The 19,277-nt window shown below is 41.4% G+C and overlaps 1 protein-coding gene and 1 non-coding gene across 8 annotated transcripts in view; both read left to right on the plus strand.

The window, feature by feature from the left end:
- The window catches only part of Slf2 (SMC5-SMC6 complex localization factor 2), a 65,281-nt gene that overhangs the window by 9,161 nt on the left and 36,843 nt on the right, over positions 1 to 19,277 (plus strand). For 3 of the 7 annotated variants that reach the window (XR_386468.4, XM_017318163.2, XM_011247236.3), the window contains exons 1-6: positions 3,460 to 3,784; positions 6,446 to 6,489; positions 7,267 to 8,000; positions 10,699 to 10,753; positions 13,793 to 14,760; positions 15,783 to 15,853. Coding sequence is in view for 5 of the 7 variants with exons in the window: in XM_017318163.2 (XP_017173652.1) it covers positions 3,645 to 3,784; positions 6,446 to 6,489; positions 7,267 to 8,000; positions 10,699 to 10,753; positions 13,793 to 14,760; positions 15,783 to 15,853 (2,012 nt within the window). In the remaining 2 variants the exon portion in view is untranslated. Of the gene's footprint in view, positions 1 to 3,452; positions 3,785 to 6,445; positions 6,490 to 7,266; positions 8,001 to 10,698; positions 10,754 to 13,792; positions 15,274 to 15,782; positions 15,854 to 19,277 lie in introns of those variants that run through there. The other 4 variants (XR_001782585.2, NM_172638.2, NM_001081225.2 and 1 more) reach the window with 4 other exon arrangements.
- On the plus strand, positions 17,356 to 17,462 carry Gm25482. The gene has a single exon (XR_003952967.1). It is a non-coding gene; the product is annotated as a U6 spliceosomal RNA (small nuclear RNA).

Raw genomic sequence — 19,277 nt, forward strand, 5'->3', positions numbered from 1 at the left:
GAGAGATCTTGCCCTGTTGGAGGTCTCAGGCATCCTCTCAGGACTCCCACCCTGAGCCTGCCTGTCCTAAGGAGTTGTTCCATTGTTCACGCAACAGTGTTGCCCTTGGTATCTCTCCCGTTCATTCCCTCTCATCAATATCAGAGCCTGCTGGCTTCCTGTAATGCAGGTACAGTGGGCTGAATTGTAGCTCAAAATACTTTCTGTACAGAAGAAGCCCCTGGGTGGGCGGGGCTAGCGATTTGGTTCAGAGTACTAGCTGCTCTTTCAGAGTTCAATTCCCAGAACCCACAAGGTAGCTCACAACTGTCGCTAACTCCAGTTCTAGGGGATCCAGTGCTGCCTTCTTGCCTCTATAAGCACCAGCCTTGCAAGTGAACGCACAGACAGAATACCCACACATATAAAGTAAGTAATTTTTAAAAAGCCACTCCAGGTCCCAGGACTTGGCTTCCTTTCCGTTGCTCAGAAATCTCACCAAAGCAGCCTTTTACAGACAAGTCTTCCTTTCCCCAGCTTCTTCTTCCAGCGCTGCCTGGGGATTTGCTTTCGCTCTCTCACCTAGACTCCAGGACACTGTTTATCATCATGTCCCCTAGCAGTACCTCGGCTTTTCTCTCCTGTCTTCTCACCCCATGAGAGTGCACAGGAGCTCTTCTGGCAGCTTTTACGGTTTCCTGGCCACCTATTTCCAGTCCGATAAGAAGTAAAGGAGGAAGAAAGCCAAAACTGACAAGCTCCCACGAAGCCAGGAATAGCTTAGGAGCATGTGCTTGCCTCACATGCATGCATGAGACCCAGAATTCCAGCCCCAGTGCCTCAAAGAGATACTGACTATAGGTTAGAGTATAAGTGTTTGTGCGTAGTGTATACGTACACACTTAAAGTGAAAACCTGAGTCTAAACACAAAGCAGGGGTTCAACTCTCTTTGAAGGAAAGGGGAGTCTGAGGCTCCAGCCATCTCTATGTTCAGTGCAGCTCAGCCGGCAACTCAAATCTATATGTTCTCCCCGTGCAGCTCAAACAAAGAGAAGCCTTGATGGATATTGAGGATTTGGGCAACTACCTCCCAGTTAAGAAGAGATTTTTTTTTTTTTAAATCGTGCTTTCATTATGACTCCATCTCCGTTTATTGATCAAGGGATTTCTTGCCTCACTTAACTCTGTAATCTGCTGATCAGATTAAGAAAATGTGAAAACTATTGTTTGGCAGCAGGAGCAGAGACCTAAAAGTGACACTTGAGAGGCGGGAGACTCAGATACTATAATTCAAGAAGAGTGACTAATTGATCATGCAGACCATGTTCTTATGCTTTCTTTATTCTTTTTATGCGCTGAGTGTGGAATGGAACAAATCAGATTAAAAGTTTTGTGGCTAGGACTGTTTGGGAGTTCCTAGTGTAGAAATAGCCAGCACAAAGTCATCGAAGGGCCAGGAAATAATCTGCACTAAAAGGCATAAACATATTCAACATAGTTTTGTCACTTACTGTGTTCTTTTCAAATGTAAGGACTAAAAGCAGTGTAGTGAATTCTCAGTTGCAAGCTGCCCTGGGTTTGAGTGTTTCTTCTCTCACATTGTTACTACCTGGTATACAGCTGCGAGTTCTGGAGAGACCCGTGGTTCCTCTTTACCTCCTACCTGCCAGCCTATTGGTCACTTTATTCTCGTTAATTCTTCCTCTTGAGGGATACCAGGAAAGAGAAAAGGGGTGAATTTCAGGTCAGTCTAGTGTGCTTAGCAACAGAAGCAATTCAATCTCAGTACAATAAATTTGGAAGACCTGTTCAATTTTTTTGTGTGTGTCATTTAGGAATTTGCTCCAGCCAAGTGAGGGAACATTCCTCTCAGTTAGAGCCTGGACATTTTTGAGATTGATAGGATTTGTTTTCTTTTCTTTTTTTTTTTTTTTAGTTCCTTTGAGACAGGATCTTGCTACATAGTCAAGGCTGGACTCAATGTCTATTTCTTTCTCTCTTTAAAAAGATATCTTTTATTGCATTCATTTCGTGTGTGTATACGCTGACAGACGTCATAGGATAGCTCACCGCACTGAATCAGTTCTCTCCTTCTGCCATGTGGTCCTGGGTCATGAAAGCAAGTTCCTTTATACCATGAACTATCAGCACAGCCGCGGCCTTCTCTCTTGACCCTCCACCTCCGTCTCCCAAGTACTAGGATTACAATAGGATTACAAGCCTTCCCTAAAAAAAAAAAAAAAACTGGCCGGGTACTGCAGGAAATCTGAAGCCCAAAGGAAAGAGAATCTTGTATTTGTACCAATTACACGAGAGAATCTAAACCTGTTTACATTGCTGGGTTTTATTACTTAAAATTACCCAGAGAAGATGGGCAGTGGTGGCCCACGCCTTTAATCCCAGCATTTGGGAGGCAGAGACCGGCCATTTTTCTGAGTTCAAGGCCAGCCTGGTCTACAGTCAGTTCCAGGACAGCCAGGGCTATACAGAGAAACCCTGTGTGTGTGGGGGGGGGGGGGGGAAGTGGGGGGGACAAGGGAAATTACCCAGAGAAGTGAGTAACTATACCCATTCTATACACATGGGAAGTGAAGTTTTAAATTACTCTGACCAGTTCCTCGGTCTGCAAAAAAACCCAGCTGGAGAGATAGCTCAGTGGTTAAGAGTACTAGTTGCTACTTCCAGAGGTCCTGAGTTCAATTCCACCAACCCTAAGGTGGCTCACAACCTCATGCTCTATTGTCATTCAGGCATACATGCAAATTGAGCACCATATACATAAATAAAAACTTAAAGAAATCCAACCTAACAGCCTCTTCAAAGCACAAGTCCTTTACTGATAAGGAAAAGAAGTCTATGTGCTGCGACTTCATGGGGAAACCCATTAGAGACAAAACGCTTTGACAGAATAAAAATGTCTAATTCAATGACTGAGTGCTCCCCCGCCCCCTCCCTTACAAAACAAAACAAAACAAAACAAAAAAACGGAACAACTATATCACAGTATAGAAGATCCCTCACAGAACGGTCAAATCACATTATAAGAGAAGGAACAGAAAGGAAATGGTGACAGCATTTTGGCCTAAGATGCCAAAGTGACTATGAAATATTAGGGCAGCTGTAGCACAATCGTCACAAATGTTGGCCATCTTCACTACAGACAGCTGCAGGCTCGGTTTTACTTCTGCAAATCTCACCCCTAGCCCTCGATCAGGCGGCTGTCGCCAGCTGTCGTAACACCCGCCACTGCCTCTTCTTTCCCACTCCCACGCACCGGCCAAGGCCGCCGCGGCCCCGACGAGGAGGCGCGCGCCCCAGGCGCACGTGACGGGCCCGGGGAGGGCAGTTTTCAATCTCCCCTCCCCCTTCCAAAAAACCCGCCCTCTCCCGGCAGGCGGAGGCTTTCTATTGCGCTACCACCAGAGTGACCCTCAGGTCAGCCAATCGCGACGCGGCACCTCAAGAAAGGCCCGCCCCCTGATGGTCCTCAGGTTCCTTCCCGCTCACACCGGAGTCACTTCCGAAGAGAGAACCGCCATGAAGAGAGTAGGGGGTGCCGCCCACCTCTGCACCGACAGCCTCCCCGAGTCCCAGCAGCAAGACGGCAACCACGCACCCAGCTTCTCCAGCCACAGCTCATGCCGCCGTCGCCAGCGGCGCCGACATGACAAGGCGCTGCATGCCCGCTAGGCCAGGTTTCCCCTCATCCCCAGCCCCGGGGTCGTCGCCCCCGCGCTGCCATCTGAGACCCGGTAGTACCGCCCCTGCTGCAGCGGGAAAAAGAACAGAGAGTCCTGGGGACAGGTACAGTGCAGAGGGCTTGAGAAGGGGCCGGGTCGCGGGGGCACGGGTATAGGGGAGGACTACGGACGGCTGCTCTTCAGTTCCCGCCATCCTCAGCGAGCTCAGGCCTTGATGTTCTGGGGCCTGCAAGCCCTCGCCCCGCCTCCGCGCGGGGGCTTCTGGGAGTTGAAGTCTCCTTTTCTGTAGTTGAGGTGTTGCTTTTGGTCTAGTGACCACCAGCCTAGATGGCTGCGGAGAGCCCGCTTTAGGTAGAAGGTTGTTTTTCTCCTTTTCGAGCGCTTGCCCTGGGGCCCTCCCTTCTCGAAGCCTCTATTTAGATCGTTCTGATCCTGGTGGTTTCTTGAGTTTAATTATGTAAGATGTGATAAGGAAAACCCACGAATTACTTAATAGTACAGTGTACACGACCATTCATACTAAAAACATTTTTGGAATGCGCCTGTTTTCTCTTTGAGTGACTTTCTCCCTCACCAACAGACCTTTCTTTTTCTATTTCCTTTTTCTTCCTTTCTTTTTTTATATGGTAAGGATTTTCTGGGAGCTATGTAATGATGGAGAATTTCATCATATGACATCCTCTGACAATAAAACATTCAAATTATCTACGAACTTGGTACTGTCTTTTTTTTTTTTTTTTTAAGAATTGGTAACAGACGTTTTAAGTTTATGCTTTAATATTGTAGCACAGATTCACAATCCTTTATCTTAATTCTGAAGGACAGAAGGCTGTGAAAAACAACTATTTTCATTGCTTCCTACCACAGCCGCCTTGGCAGCCAAGCCAGGTTGATCAGAGCTAATATAAGGTTTGTGGGTGGTACTGAGTGTGAGTGTTGATAAGCTTTGCTGGAGAAATAGTAATATTTTGGCTACAGGTTGCAGCGCCAGATCCTGCTGGGGGCTGCACATAATACATTCAAGTTATTTCCCCTCCAAAATCCAATAAATTGAGAATTCTAACACGTTTGGTTCCAGCACTTTCAGATTAAAGGCTTGTAAAACTGTCATAATTTTTTTTAACCAGTTATACATAAGTAATGGATATTTCTGTGTGCTTGAACTTAGGAAACAATTATTTTACCTCTACAGAGTTCGTTTATAGTTTCATGGTTTACCAAAAGTCATTTTTCCATTCAGGTGTATTGGAGAGTAGTATTAGATTTAATACTTTAGGGGAAGGGTATGATGTTAATTTTTAGTAAAAATATAAGTATATCTTGGTTTTAATTTGCTGCTTCTGGGTTCTTTTGCACCTCTCCACTGCCAGAAATAGGCACATCATGTGTCTTCACTAGTATTTCTTCCTTTACTCAGTGGTAGAGTTAATTTACCTAATGTAATTGACTTTCTGTAAACAAATGCATGTATTCTCCCATAACCTGTCACTCATCATTTAGGTTCTCTCAACATACTGGTGGAGTCTAGGTAAACCAGGAAAGATGGTCACTGCTCTTCTAATGCTACCAGTAAAATGTACACTAGAGAAGGAGATCAGCCTTGGGTTTGGATTGCTCAGGCTGCCGTCTTGAGTACTGGCTCAGTGGAGGAATGTTCAGGGATACTGCTTGTTGGCTCTCTTTCAAACATGCATGAACAGATCAGAGTATAGGTTCAGGAAATAATTGTATGCCCATGTTAGTGTGTAGTAACCCGTACATATTATTAAAGCTGTTTGATTTTTTTTTTTACTTGTTAACTGTCCAATTTCCTTTTTATTTTACTTAGGTAGTATGATGCTTTTGTAAAAGTATCTTAAGTTTTGTTTTGTTTTAAGTATTTTACTTATTTTTTATGTGAATGAGTGGTTTTGGCTGCATGTATATTTGCACCATGTGTGTGCCTGGTGCTAGGAGACCAGAAGATGGCATCACATACCCCTGGAACTGGAGTTAGTCATTTGTGAATAGCCATCTGGGTGTGGGGAGCCCTGGCTTCTTTGCAAGAGCAACACATGTTCTTAACCACTGAGCCATCTCTTCGCCCCTTGAATCTTTGCTTTTTTGTTCTGTTTTATTTTGTTTTGTTTGATTTGCTTTTCAAGAAAAGGTCTCATTGTGTAGCCCTTACCAGGCCTAGAATTCACTCCATAGACCAGACTGGTCTCACATTTACATAGATACATCTGCCTTGTCTCCTGAGTACTGGAATTAAAAGGTGTGTGCTACTGCTCCTGGCTAATCTTAAGGAATCTTAGATCTTTAAGAAGAAAGTTTGAAACACAAGTTGTGGCTCATCCTAGCTTTTGCTGTTAGTTTAGGATCTTATAAAACATAAGAGATCAGTGTAAGAGTCACGGCTGATCCTCTCTACCTTTGCCTTGCATGTTCCTTTTCAGATCAACCCAATTGTTCTCTTTCCCATCTGCTGTTCTGCTCATGTTGCAAGTCTCTGTTAGACAGGTCTGTGATCTCTAGTATTTATCAGGTTTCTGTTTAAGTCTCAATTGTGTTTATAAACTTAGCAAAAAAATGGCTATATATTTTTTTAAATTTTCCCTTGTGGCTTAGCAAACTATGATTGACATTTTCAGTACTTGATTAGTTAAATAAGAAAGTGGAATTCAGCCCGTATTATATATCTAACACTCACGACTTGATCTAAAGTATTGAGGTTTGAATATTTGGTGTTGTGATGTCATATTAGCTGTGCTTTTATTTTCAGGAAACAGTCAATCATAGATTTCTTCAAGCCAGCTGCAAAACAAGGTATGCATGGTAATGTATTTTTGATGGGTTGTCTTAGAGAGCCTCCAGACTTTTGATTATACTGTTCAGGATTAAGAAATGTTTGTTATAATGAAAATGTGCTCAACAGTAAACCATCTCTTCTATAGTCTTTTTTTTTTTAAGATTTACTTTATGTATATGAGTACACACTATAGCTGTACATATGGTTGTGAGCCTTCATCTGATTGTTGGGAATTGAATTTAGGACCTCTGTTCACTCCCACTCCAGTCAACCCCACCTGCTCAGTCCCTGCTCGCTTTGGCTCAAAGATTTATTTATTATTCTACATAAGTACACCGTAGCTGTCTTCAGATGCACCAGAAGAGGGCATCAGATCTCATTACGGATGGTTGTGAGCCACCATGTGGTTGCTGGGATTTGAACTCAGGACCTTCAGAAGAGCAGTCAGTGTTCTTACCTGCTGAGCCATCTCAACAGCCCTCTACATTCTTAACATTAAAAAAATTCCAGCTTATAGTGCTTATATTATTTGTGTTCTCTAGTAAAAAGCTCACAAAAAAAGCTATAGTGAGCTTAGTTGATGTAGCAGAAGGGATTCATGAAACTTCATAAAAGATAACCCTATTTCTTAGTTTCTCTCATTCCCCCAAAATATATTTTATCACCACATATTAATTGGATTGAATTTTTTAGTAGCTTCAGTACAGTTAATAGCTAATATAAACATTAATAGACACATCAGTTTATTTTTAATAATGTGTGATTTATATGTGTTTTAATTGTGGCTGTTTTAGACAAACATATGTTGGATTCGCCTCAAAAATCAAACATCAAATACAGAGGAAATGGATTATCCATCACTGGGACAGAGCAATTTGAAAGGAAATTATCTTCACCAAAAAAACTTAAACCTAAGAGGATGTCATCAGAAGAAAGTCCTATTTTAGAGGCTTTCATGAAAGGTGGGAAGGAGCACCACAAAGATCGTGGTGTCCATGAGTCACGGCGGCCTTGTATGTCTCTAAGCAAATATTTACCCAAAGGAGCTGGCATCTATGCTCCTTCCTCTTATCGATTGCCCAAAGAGATCAAGGCACAGAAGAAAAAACACCAGTCTCCTGAGAGAAGGAAGTCACTGTTCATTCATGAAAGTAACAGGGAGAAGAATGACAGAGATCGAGGCAAGAACAGTGAAGACTCCAGAAAACAGGCCACAGCCACAGAAGGTGACATCTTCAAGCATAGCTCCAGAAGTATTAGTAGCAGAAGCAGCCTGTCCAGGCACCATCCAGGAGAAAGCACACTGGGGGCTAGGTTCCAGCTGTCATTAGCTTCTTACTGCCGAGAGCGAGAACAGAAGAAGTTGAGAAAGGAACAAATGGAGCAGAGAATCAACTCGGAAAATTCTTTCTCAGAAGCAAGCAACCTTTCCTTAAAGTCGTCTGGTGTAGGGAAAAACTGTAAGCCGAGGCATGAGCATAGCAAGCACACTGAGGCTGTACCTGGGAAGAGTAATCTCTCAACTCTGGTATGTACAGTAACTACTGCTGTACCATGCTCAGACCTAAGTCTACAGATACTTATTAACCCATAACATAGTTAAGGAAATAGAGGTGCACAACTTGGGCTGATGCTGGTTTCATTAGGTTATCTCTACTCTTCATTGAATTCTATATGTTTATTTTATTTATTTTGGTTTTTTTCAAGATAGGGTTTCTCTGTGTAGCCCTTGTTTTCCTGGATCTCCCTTCATGGACCAGACTGGCTTTAAATTCTCAGAGCTCCACTTGCCTCTGCTCCTGAGTGCTGAGATTAAAGCCTTGCACCACCACGGCCAGCTAAATTCATTCTTAACCCTAATTTTTACAGACCAGGATCAACGTTTGTTTGTTTTTTTTTTTTAACTTTTTTTTTTTTAATTGATTCTATGTATGTGAGTACACTGTAGCTGATGTGGTTGTTGGGGATTGAATTTTAGGACCTTCTGCTCGCTCTGGTCAACTCAGCTTGCTCAGTCCCTGCTTGTTCCAGCCCAAAGCTTCATTTATTATTATACATAAGTTCACTGTAGCTGACTTCAGACACACCAGAAGAGGGCGTCAGATCTCATTACAGGTGGTTGTGAGCCACCATGTCGTTGCTGGGATTTGAACTCAGGACCTTCAGAAGAGCAGCTAGTGCTCTTACCCATTGAGCCAGCTCCTTAACATTTTTTTTTAATGGTTCCTCTTCTCCCCCTCCCCCCCCCCCCCCAGGACAGGGTTTCTCTATATAGCCCTGGCTGTCCTGGAACTCACTTTGTAGACCAGGCTGGCCTCGAACTCAGAAATCGGCCTGCCTCTGCCTCCCGAGTGCTGGGATTAAAGGCAGGCGCCACCATGCCCAGCTCCCTCTTCATTTTTTATATGCATTGGTGTTTTGCCTGCATGTATGTCTGTTGGCGGGTGTCAGATACCCTGGAACTGGAATTACAGATTGTAAATGCCATGTGGGTGCTGGAAATTGAACCCAGGTCCTCTGAGCTATCTCTCCAGTCCCACAAAGATGTTTTCTGATGAAACATTAGAATGAAACATTCTTTCAGGCAGATATTGTAATTTTTTTTAAAGATTTGCCAAAGGGAGGTGCTTAAGGAATGGCAAATACAGAAGAGTAGGAAACAACTTAGACTAGTGCTTCTCAAAATGTCCTCAGAGCAGTAGCAGCAATGGCCCTTGGAAATTTGTCTAAATGCACTCTCTATCCCAGTAAGAAACAGTGGAGTCAGAGCACAGCAGTCTTCAGTTAAAAGCCTCCAGATATCTGCCCTCTGAAAGTTGAAGAGCCACTGTTTCAGATTATATGTAAATCTTCGATTTATTTGCTTTATTTGAACGTATATGTGGAGGCCAAAAGAAACTGCCAGATCCCCTGGATTAGGGTTACAGGTGGTTGTGAGCTGTGCCGTGTGTGTGCTAAGAATCAGTCTCAAGTTCTACAAGAGCACAGTAACTCTTAACCGATGAACTCTCCAGCCTCATATATAAATCTTAGATCATTGATTAGGTATGGGTCTTAGAAACATGCCTGATGACTTAGAAAACTATACATATATTTTAGTCCTACCTATCACATTTTTCTTTTCAGAATTCAGAATCAGACTAGCATTAAAGCTTTTCTTCTTCCCTAGAACGTCAAGTTATTAATTTTAAATTGTATCTACATAAAGAACAAATAACGTCAGATATAAACAAAGTACATACTTATAATACTTAAGAGGCTAAGGTAAAGGATTATGAGTTAGAGACTATCCTGGCCTACATAGCCTACTCCTGTCTCAAAAACAAAAAGCTCAAAGCTGGGAATGCACCTAACTGGTTGAGCACTTGCCAAGCATGGAGAAGCCTGGGTCGAGTGCCCAGCACTGCAGAGAAGCGCTACGTTTTCTAAGTTACTATGAAAATTTCAAATCACAGAAACAAAAAATAAACTATAATGTTCTAGGTGTAAGTAAAAAGAAATCTCAAAAAAAAAAAGTAAATCTCAACATTGTATATTAATAGAAGGTATTTGTGAATCTAGAGGCGTGTTTGTAATAAAGTTGTACCTTCTGAGGTTGCTGATGATAATAGATGTAATATTTGGTTCATATAGCAAGTCTTCCATTGTATTAAATTTTTTTAAGATTTATTTATTTATTTTATGTGAGTACACTGTGGCTGTCTTCAGACACAGATGCCAGAAGAGGGCATCAGATCCCATTACAGATGTTTGTGAGCTACCCTGTGGTTGCTGGGAATTGAACTCAGGCCCTCTGGAAAAGCAGTCAGTGCTCTTAACTGCTGATCCATCTCTCCAGCCCTGTTGTATTAATTTTTGAGTTATAAGTCATTGTTAACTTATGAAACAAGGACTTGATTTTTTTTTTTTTTTATGATACAGATGGCCCCATGAGTGAGTGTGTGTGTGTGTGTGTGTGTGTGTGTGTGTGTGTGTATGTATGTATGTGTGTCTCCCTACAATTAGGTATTGCATTTGGGCCTGTGTGTCTGGACAAGCAGTTTACCCTTGAGTTATATCTCCAGCCCATACTCTTCATTTTAAGAACTTTATAAAGTTGTGGTTTTTTTTTTTTTTAAGCTACCTCTGAATATAAGTGCTTGCTTTATTTGTCTAGAAGTCTGTTCACGTGTAAATTCATATTCTTTACTTCTCAAAATTCCATTTTCTTCTCCTTTTCCTTATAGGAAAATGGACATCTCTCAAGAAAAAGATCATCTTCAGACTCGTGGGAACTTTCAGGTAGGTAGCATCAGACTTAAACATAGAATTTCTAAGTGAGTTCGTATCTTTTTTATACCAATTTTTTGTTATTGTTGTTTGTTTGTTTGTTTAGATTTGTTTTTTGTTTTTTCAAGACACATTTCTCTGTATAACCCTGGCTGGCCTGGAACTCACTCTGTAGACCAGGCTGGCCTGGAACTCAGAAATCCGCCTGCCTCTGCCTCCCAAGTGCTGGGATTAAAGGCAGGCGCCACCACTGCCCGGCCCATACTAGTTTTTAAAAATAAATTTGTTCAAATATTCAGTTCCCTTCCTAGAAGTAAATGTCTCAAAGAGTTAAGAGTTTGATAAAATTACATCCCAAAAGAATACTATTCAGAGCTAGGTATGGTGACACACATCTGTAATCTCAAGTGCTTGAGAAGCCCAGACAGGAGGCTCTAGAGATTGAAGTCAACCTGAACTACATAGAATAATACCTGACCACAAAAAAATAAATGCTTGAATTTATTCTGCATAATTAATGTTTTCTTGACTTCTCTCTGCCTTCTTCAGGAGCTCCTTCCTAACAGTGTTTTAACAGTGTAGTCCTTACACTGGTATTGTTTCATTTCTGAATCCTGGTCTACATCAAGAAACGTAACCTGATGTTAGCCGTGACGGCACAAATCCATGATCCTATCACTCAGTAGTGTCTGTGAGAAGAGGGTTGCAAGTTTGGGGCTTGCTTGGGCTACAGTGGGATGCTGCCCTAGAACAGATGAGCATAATCTTGTATTCTTGGTGTACTGTTAAAGATGCTTTGTATTAAGTTAAAACAAGGTCCAAATATTCCAAATACAAAAGTGCTTTTATAATATTACATCTCAAGGAATATCTATAAGATTTAGTTGATACTTTAACCACAGATAGCTGTTAGCTCAGGAAGTCTTTGTTTTGTTTTTATTTGTTTGGTTTTTGGGTTTTTTTTGTTTTGTTTTTTTTGTTTGTTTGTTTGTTTGAGACAGGGTCTCTTTTTATAGCCCTGGCTGTCCTGGAACCCTATGTAGCCCAGGTGGCCTCAAACTCAACAAAATACATCTGCCTCTGCTTGTCTCCCCAATACTGGGATTAAAGGCATGCACAACTACAATCAGCTAACTCATTTCCTCATTTCTTTAAGGTTTCTTTTCTTTCCTTTTTTTTTTTTTTTTTGTTGTTGTTGTTGTTTTGTTTTGTTTTGTCATTTTCGAGACAGGGTTTCTCTGTATAGCCCTGGCTGTCCTGGAACTCACTTTGTAGACCAGGCTGGCCTCGAACTCAGAAATCCACCTGCCTCTGCCTCCCGAGTGCTGGGCTTAAAGGCGTGCACCACCACGCCCAGCTTTAAGGTATCTTTTCTTAATCAAAAAATAGAACATTAAACTCTGAACACTGCAAGTGAGCCTAGGAAAGCCTGGTTTATTGTTGTTCAGGAGTCTGGGAACATAGTTCATATGTTAAGTCTCTCTTGTCCACAGAAAGATCTGAAGCAACTTGAGGTGTCAACTATGAATAAAAAGATTTAAAATAGGCATCCAGAATTAAAATATTAAAAATTAACACTACAGAATTTTATTCCTGAGGAAATGAAAGGCTGAAAGCTGAAGTCTAAAATAAGTGCATTGTTAAGGCCCTCCTGATAACTCTAGGGGAGAAACGCTTCTTTCCATCGTAGATTCAAGTGTTTGCTTGCAGTCTTCAGCATTCTTTGACTTGTAACCAACCACACCACTCAGTCACGTGGTATCTCATCCTGTAATGCTGAAGGTTAGTACTTGAGCGTATTTGTGAAGACCCAGTTAGTTAAACCATCACAGCTGAAAACTAGAGACACATATAAAAATCAGTGGTAATCACTAGATGGATATACTTGGGTAAGTCTATTTACTTATTGATTTGGGGGGTTTATTTACTTATTTTTGGTTTTGGTTGGTTGGCTGAGGAGGAGGAGGAGGAGGTGATGTGGTGGTGGTGGTGGTTTTGGTGGTTTTGGTGGTTTTGAGACTGTATTGTCCAACCTTCCTATCCTCTTCCTGGCCAGGCTAGGCTTGTATTCATGATCCTCCTGCCTCAGACTCCTGACTACTGTGATTATAGTTATGCACCATGATGGGAGGTAGAATTTACTTACTTACTATTAATTTAGAGATTGGATCTCTCTGTGTAGCCCTGGCTGTCCTGGAACTCTCTATGTAGACCAGGCTGGCTTTGAATTAAAAAGATCCCCATGTCTCTCTGCCGAGGGCTCGGATTGAAGACGTGTTACCGCCACCTAGCCCAATGAATTTATTTATTTTTTTTAATTACATATTTTCTTCATTTACATTTCAAATGCTATCCCAAAGGTCCCCTATACCCTCCCCCGCCCTGCTCCCCAACCCACCCACTCCCGCTTCCTGGCCCTGGCATTCCCCTGTACTGGGGCATATAATCTTCCTAAGACCAAGGGCCTCTCCTCCCAATGATGGCCAACTAGGCCATCTTCTGCTACATATGCTGCTAGAGACGTGAGCTCTGGGGTACTGGTTAGTTCATATTGTTGTTCTTCCTATAGGGTTGCAGACCCCTTCAGCTCTTTGGGTACTTTCTCTAGCTCCTCCATTGGGGGGTCCTATGTTCCATCAATAGATGACTGAGATGAATTTATTTTTAAATAAGTCATTTATCTGCCTTTTTTTCCCCCTATATTTGATTATCATCTAAATTCTTGATACCTATGGATGTAAAAGTATTTTATTTCTAGAACCAGGTATTCCAATGTATAATGTCAGTATCTAGTGTTTTAGGGATTGATACCTTTGGTAAGCTACTAATCTAATAGATTAGCAATAAAAATGAGCATATGTCATTAGCTTTAAATTTCTTGAACATCACTGTTAGTTGGTATAAAATGACAGCATTAGTTTTTTCTTCATTAAATAGTGAGTAATCTCAGCCTAACCTTAGAATTTCACATTTCTTCAGCGTGTTCTGTGAATAAGCTTGACCCAGACAGAAGAGTATACTTTTCACTGATATAACAAAAATTAATTTTAGGCTCTAAACAGAATAAATTCTCCGACAAAAGAAAGAGGAACTCTGTGGACTCAGACCTGAAAAGCACAAAAGAACCTATCATACCAAAAGCAAGAGAGTCCTTTCTAGAGAAGCGCCCAGACACATCCCATCAGAGAGAAAAGTTTATCAGACACATTGCACTGAAGACTCCTGGTGGTGTTCTGCGCTTGGAAGACATAGCCAAGGAGCCTGAGGACGAGACAGATCGCTCTTCTGCAGACTCGGCACCTTCAAATGCTGGCCACCATTCTTCCAGGAATAGTGACCAAGTCCACTCAGCAAGTACCAAAGAGACTAAAATACAGAAACCCCACTTACCTTTACCTCAGGAAAAATCTACAATTAAAAGAGCTAGCAACCTTCAGAAAAACAAACCGGCTGGCTCTGTGACATCAAAAGAGACAAAGCTACCTTTACTTTCCCATGTTCCAAGTGCTGTTTCCTCTCGAGTACCACTAAATGCTAAAAATTGCACTCTTCCAGTTCCTAAAAAAGATAAAGAGCGTTCCTCCTCAAAAGAACGTTCTGGGCATTCTACAGAATCCTCCAAACACAAGGAACACAGAGCAAAGACTATTAAGGCTGTTTCTAATGAATCGTCAGGGAAAAATTCTGGGGGATCTTTGCATTCAGAGTATGCCCCTCCAACAGCATCTCCCCCAGCTGCCTTGGAAGTCGTGCCGAGTGTCCCAAGCCCTGCAGCACCTTCAGATAAAGAGAGTTCAGGAAATTCCAATGCAGGTAGCAATGCACTGAAAAGGAAATTCAGGGGTGATTTTGATAGTGATGAAGAAAGTTTAGGTTACACCTTAGAGAGTGATGAGGAAGAGGAAACACTAAAATCACTGGAAGAAATAATGGCTCTGAACTTCAGTCGGACTCCTACAACTTCAGGAAAGCCTCCTGCGGTTTCCAAGGGGCTTAGATCCCAGTCGTCAGACTACATGGTAAGAAGTTCTATGATAACTTGTCTTCACTTGACGGGGAAAGTTGGATTAACTAAAGAAGATAGATTGTTAACTTACTTTAAAATTCAGTGTTTACTACAGCTCATCGTTAGATTGACATGAGTGTGAATTCTTGTTTGGTAACTGAGTTCCCCATATCTTCAATTTTATTGTTAATCAGTGGTCTCCAAACTTTTTTGATCACATGTACTTTTTTATTAAAAGGAAACTTTTAAGCATGTACCCCAGTATATATATGTAACTTATATATTCTATACATGTACCACTATAATACTGTGTACTTTTGAAATAAAGTATATACAGAAAACAGATTTAGAAAGAAAAAGAAAATAAGTATTTCCTGTGGCAGTTACATAGAAGTTACTATAGATTAAGTTCTACTGGAGTTTCTATAGACGTTCCATATAAATAGAAGTTCTATTATTTTCTTCCTGCACCCCAATGGATCACCTTGCACACCCCCTGCTTTGGAGACCACTGCTGTAAATGAAGGTAGAGTGTAGAAATGTTGTTAATTGTGGTGTGCAATTTTATTTATAAAGTGCTTCATTCTATCTTGGGAGTAAACTGTATTAATTTAAGATTTCTGTAAAGTTTGGTGGGGAAGGTGTAATATGCCATGGTAAAACCTAAAAATTAGTAGTAGTAATTAGAAGTAAGTAGAAGTCAACTAGAAGTAAATTGACTTCGGTAAAATAGAATGCAGAAGCAAAGCTAGTGTCAGCACAGAGCCCTTGGGTGTTTTCACTCAGATCCTGAGGCCGTCAGGGTTTTGCAGGCAGTGTCCCTCCTCCTAATGGATACTGAGATCGCATTGCCTGCAGTGTAGATAACTAGATTTAAAGCATGGTGGTGAAACTTTTCCTTTAAGAAGGGTGTCATCCAGACCCAGGTTACTGACATAGGAAATAGTGGTTAGTACTCTCAACAACGTTAAAATATTCCAGTTTTTCTACTAAGGTAAGTTATAAAGTATTTTTTAAACTTTCTTTTTGTTTTAGGAATATGCTCAGAGCGGAACTTACACAAATACCTTAGAGCGACTAGTAAAGGAGATGGAAGACACGCAGAGGTTGGTTAAATCATAAGCTGTTTCATTTAACAACTGCTTTACTATGGAGTTGGCTTTAGTTTACCTTAGAATGGTACATTAGTATAGATAGGGTTGGGATTTAGCTCAGTGGGAAAGTGATTGATTGCCAAGCAAGTACAAAGCCATAACTTTGGTCCCCAGTCCACCAAGAGTCCCAAGAGAACTAGATATTAACATTCATTTTGTAGGAGTACCATTATTCTAATTCTCTTTTGTCAACTGTTTTAGAAATAAGGTATGTTCTCTTGTTCAAGAGACATCAAAAGATACAGGTTTTTACAGTATGCTATCTATTACATTCATTATTAATATAGACTTCTCTTTGCTTGTTATATCAGTATCTTACTGTATCCTTAATGAAAAGCATGAGTAGAATTTATTTTCATTATATGTGTGCACGTACAGTGTGTGCATGAGAGTGCTAGTGCATGTTTGCTGTAGCATGCGTGTAAAGATCTGAGGACAGCTTTGGTGTCAGTCCTCACCTGTAGTGTTTGAGGCAGGCTCAAACTGCTGTGTATGCCAGACCCATGAGCTTCATCAAGGAGTCCCCTTTCTCTGCCTCCCATTTTCTTATGGGAGCACTGGGATTACAGACACTTGTGCTATGTATCCAATGCCTTTTTTTTTTTTTTTTTAAGATAGGCTCTTGCTGTATCACTCTGGCTGGCCTCACACTTACAGAATTCTGCCTGCCTCTGCCTACAGGGTTTTAGAACTAAGGGTGTGCACCAACACATCTGGTATATGCATGCAGCTTATATGTGGGTTCTGAGAATTCAAACTCAGGGCCTGATTCTGTGCAGCGAATACTTTATGCACTGAGCCATCACCTAGCCCTACTTATTCTCAGTAGTTCAGGTTGTATTAGCACACTGGCATTACCATCACCTAGCTCCAGAGTTCTTCATTTTCTCAAACTGATTCCCATGCCTATTCCCATTCTGCTCTGCCTCCTTGCCTTTGGCAAATCACCATTTGTATTTTTCTTCCTGTTCCTATGAAGTTGACTACTCTAGATATTTCATGTGAGATCATTTATTGGTTTCCTTATTATATCTAGAGCATTGTAATTAGCATAATATCTTCATTGTTTGTAGTGAAGGTTGGGTCAGAGTTTCCTTCTTGAGGTTGACTGTTCCATCTTACATGCCACATTTTGTTCATTTATACATTAGTGGCCACTTGGGCAGTGTCTACTTTTCAGCTGTTATAGGAAAAAATGCTATGGTGATTTGTATATTTTGAGTCTGGGCCCACACCAGGACTTACTGAACTTGAGGTGATTGTTGGGGTTTGGGACAAACGCCACGCTGACTTTTGCAGCAAGAGCAACATTGTACATGACCGTCTGCAGTGCATGGGGGTCTCTGTTCTCCACATTTCTTTCAGCACTTGCTCTTCATTTTGGAGTAATGTCTATTGAGAGCCTTTGCCGGGTTTTTATTGTTAGCACAGAAGTAGGACCTTGGTGTTTATGTTTGCTCACTTCAGCAGCATGTATATTAAAATTGGAACAATACAGGAAGATTAGCTTGACCCCCTGTACAAGGATGATAAGCAGACTCATGAAGCATTCCATAATTTAAAAATTAGCTACATTTAACTCTCAAAAAACTCAGTTTTCATAGAATATGGATATAAACTGCTCTAAGGAACCATGGTTATTTAATCTTTTTTATAAATAAATTGATTTCACTTAAACATTTTAAAATCCAAACTCCCCCCTACCCCCACCCCGACAGGGTTTCTCTGTGTAGCCCTGGCTGTCCTGGAACTCACTTTGTAGTCCAGGCTGGCCTTGAACTCAGAAATCCACCTGCCTCTGCCTCCCAAGTGCTGGGATTACAGGCGTGTGCCACCACTGCCCGGCTACATTTTTTTTTTAATGTTTACCAATTTCAGACATTTTGTACTGTTTTCTTAGGCTGGGGGAAGGGTTATTTGCTTAATTAAGTATGCTCTCAGTGGATTGTTATGGCTGGGCTCAAAGATTGGATTCTTCTGCTCAGTCTCCCCAAATTTTGGGATTACAGGTGTCTACCACCATGCCTAACACTAAGAACAAGTTTGAAACCAAGATAACCATGTTTTTTGTGTCATGTTAATCTTTGGAGGAAATAGTTCAAAATGATAAGCAGCCGACTTGATACACGTCAAGAAATTGAGGGTCATGATTTCCCAGTGACAGTCATGTGACTAGCTGAATGTATTGTCCGTTGTAACTCAGGGACTTGGGAATCTGAGTCAGGAAGAGTGCCACGAATTCAGTGTCTTATCTCAATAAATAAATGGCCAGAGAGACGGTTCAGTGGGTAAAAGCACTCGCTGAGCTTAACATCCAGAGCTCAGTCCCTAAGACTTGGATGGAGAAAGGAAAGAACTGACTCTTGAGTCATCCTCTGGCTTACACTCATACACGAGAGTGCGTGTGCACACACACGCACACACGCATGCTCATGTGCACATGGAAGTAAATGTAATTTTGTTTGTTTACTTTTAGTTTTTTGAAGTAGGGTCTCACTATGTAGCTCTGGCTGTCTTAGAACTCACCATGTAGATCCTGCTCAAACTCTACCTTCCTCTGCCTCCTGAGTTCTGGGGTTAAAGGCATGCTCCACTGTGCCTAGCTTAAATATAATTATAATAATTAAAACACAAATAAAAGTTTTAAACAATGGGCCTAGAGATATGGCTCAGTGACTAAGAATAATTGCTGTGCTTCAAAAGGGCCTGAGTTTATTTCCCAAAACCCAAGTCTGGTGTCTCACAACCAACCGTCTGTGCCTGCAGCTCTGGGAGCTTCAACACCCTCTTCTGGCTTCCATGGAAACACACACACATAGGTGGGACACATAATCACACATACACATAAATTAAGCTTTGAGTTAAAAAATTATGTGTGTGGTTGCAGACTTACTGTTAATGATACCAGAACAGTACATCTAGTCATGTACCGACCCAGAAAACTTCATTTAAAGTTTAGCTGTTGACTGGAGCCGCTGAGATGGTTCAGTGGGTAAAAGCACTTGCCACCGAAACCTGATGACGTGAGTTCAGTCTTGAGAATCCCCATGGTAGAAGGAGGAACAGATCCCTGTAGGTTGACCTCTGGCCTTCAAGCATACAGTGAGACATAGTTGTCAACAACCTCCATGACCATAACACATAAATAAGTTGGTAAGCAAATAAATGTTTCTTTAAAAAGCTGGTCAGGGGGCTGGAGAAATGGCTCCTTGATAAAGAATACTTGCTGTTCTTGCAGAGGACTACCATTGAGTTGCCAGCATCCACATTGGACAACTCTTTTTATAGCTCCAGCTCCAGGGGTATCTGACATGTTTTTCTAGCCACCACAGCCACGCCCACAACCAGTAAAAAAATCAATTTTTAAGTAACTTTA

The sequence above is a fragment of the Mus musculus genome, chromosome 19, assembly GCF_000001635.26.
Source record: "Mus musculus strain C57BL/6J chromosome 19, GRCm38.p6 C57BL/6J".
Taxonomy (NCBI): domain Eukaryota; kingdom Metazoa; phylum Chordata; class Mammalia; order Rodentia; family Muridae; genus Mus; species Mus musculus.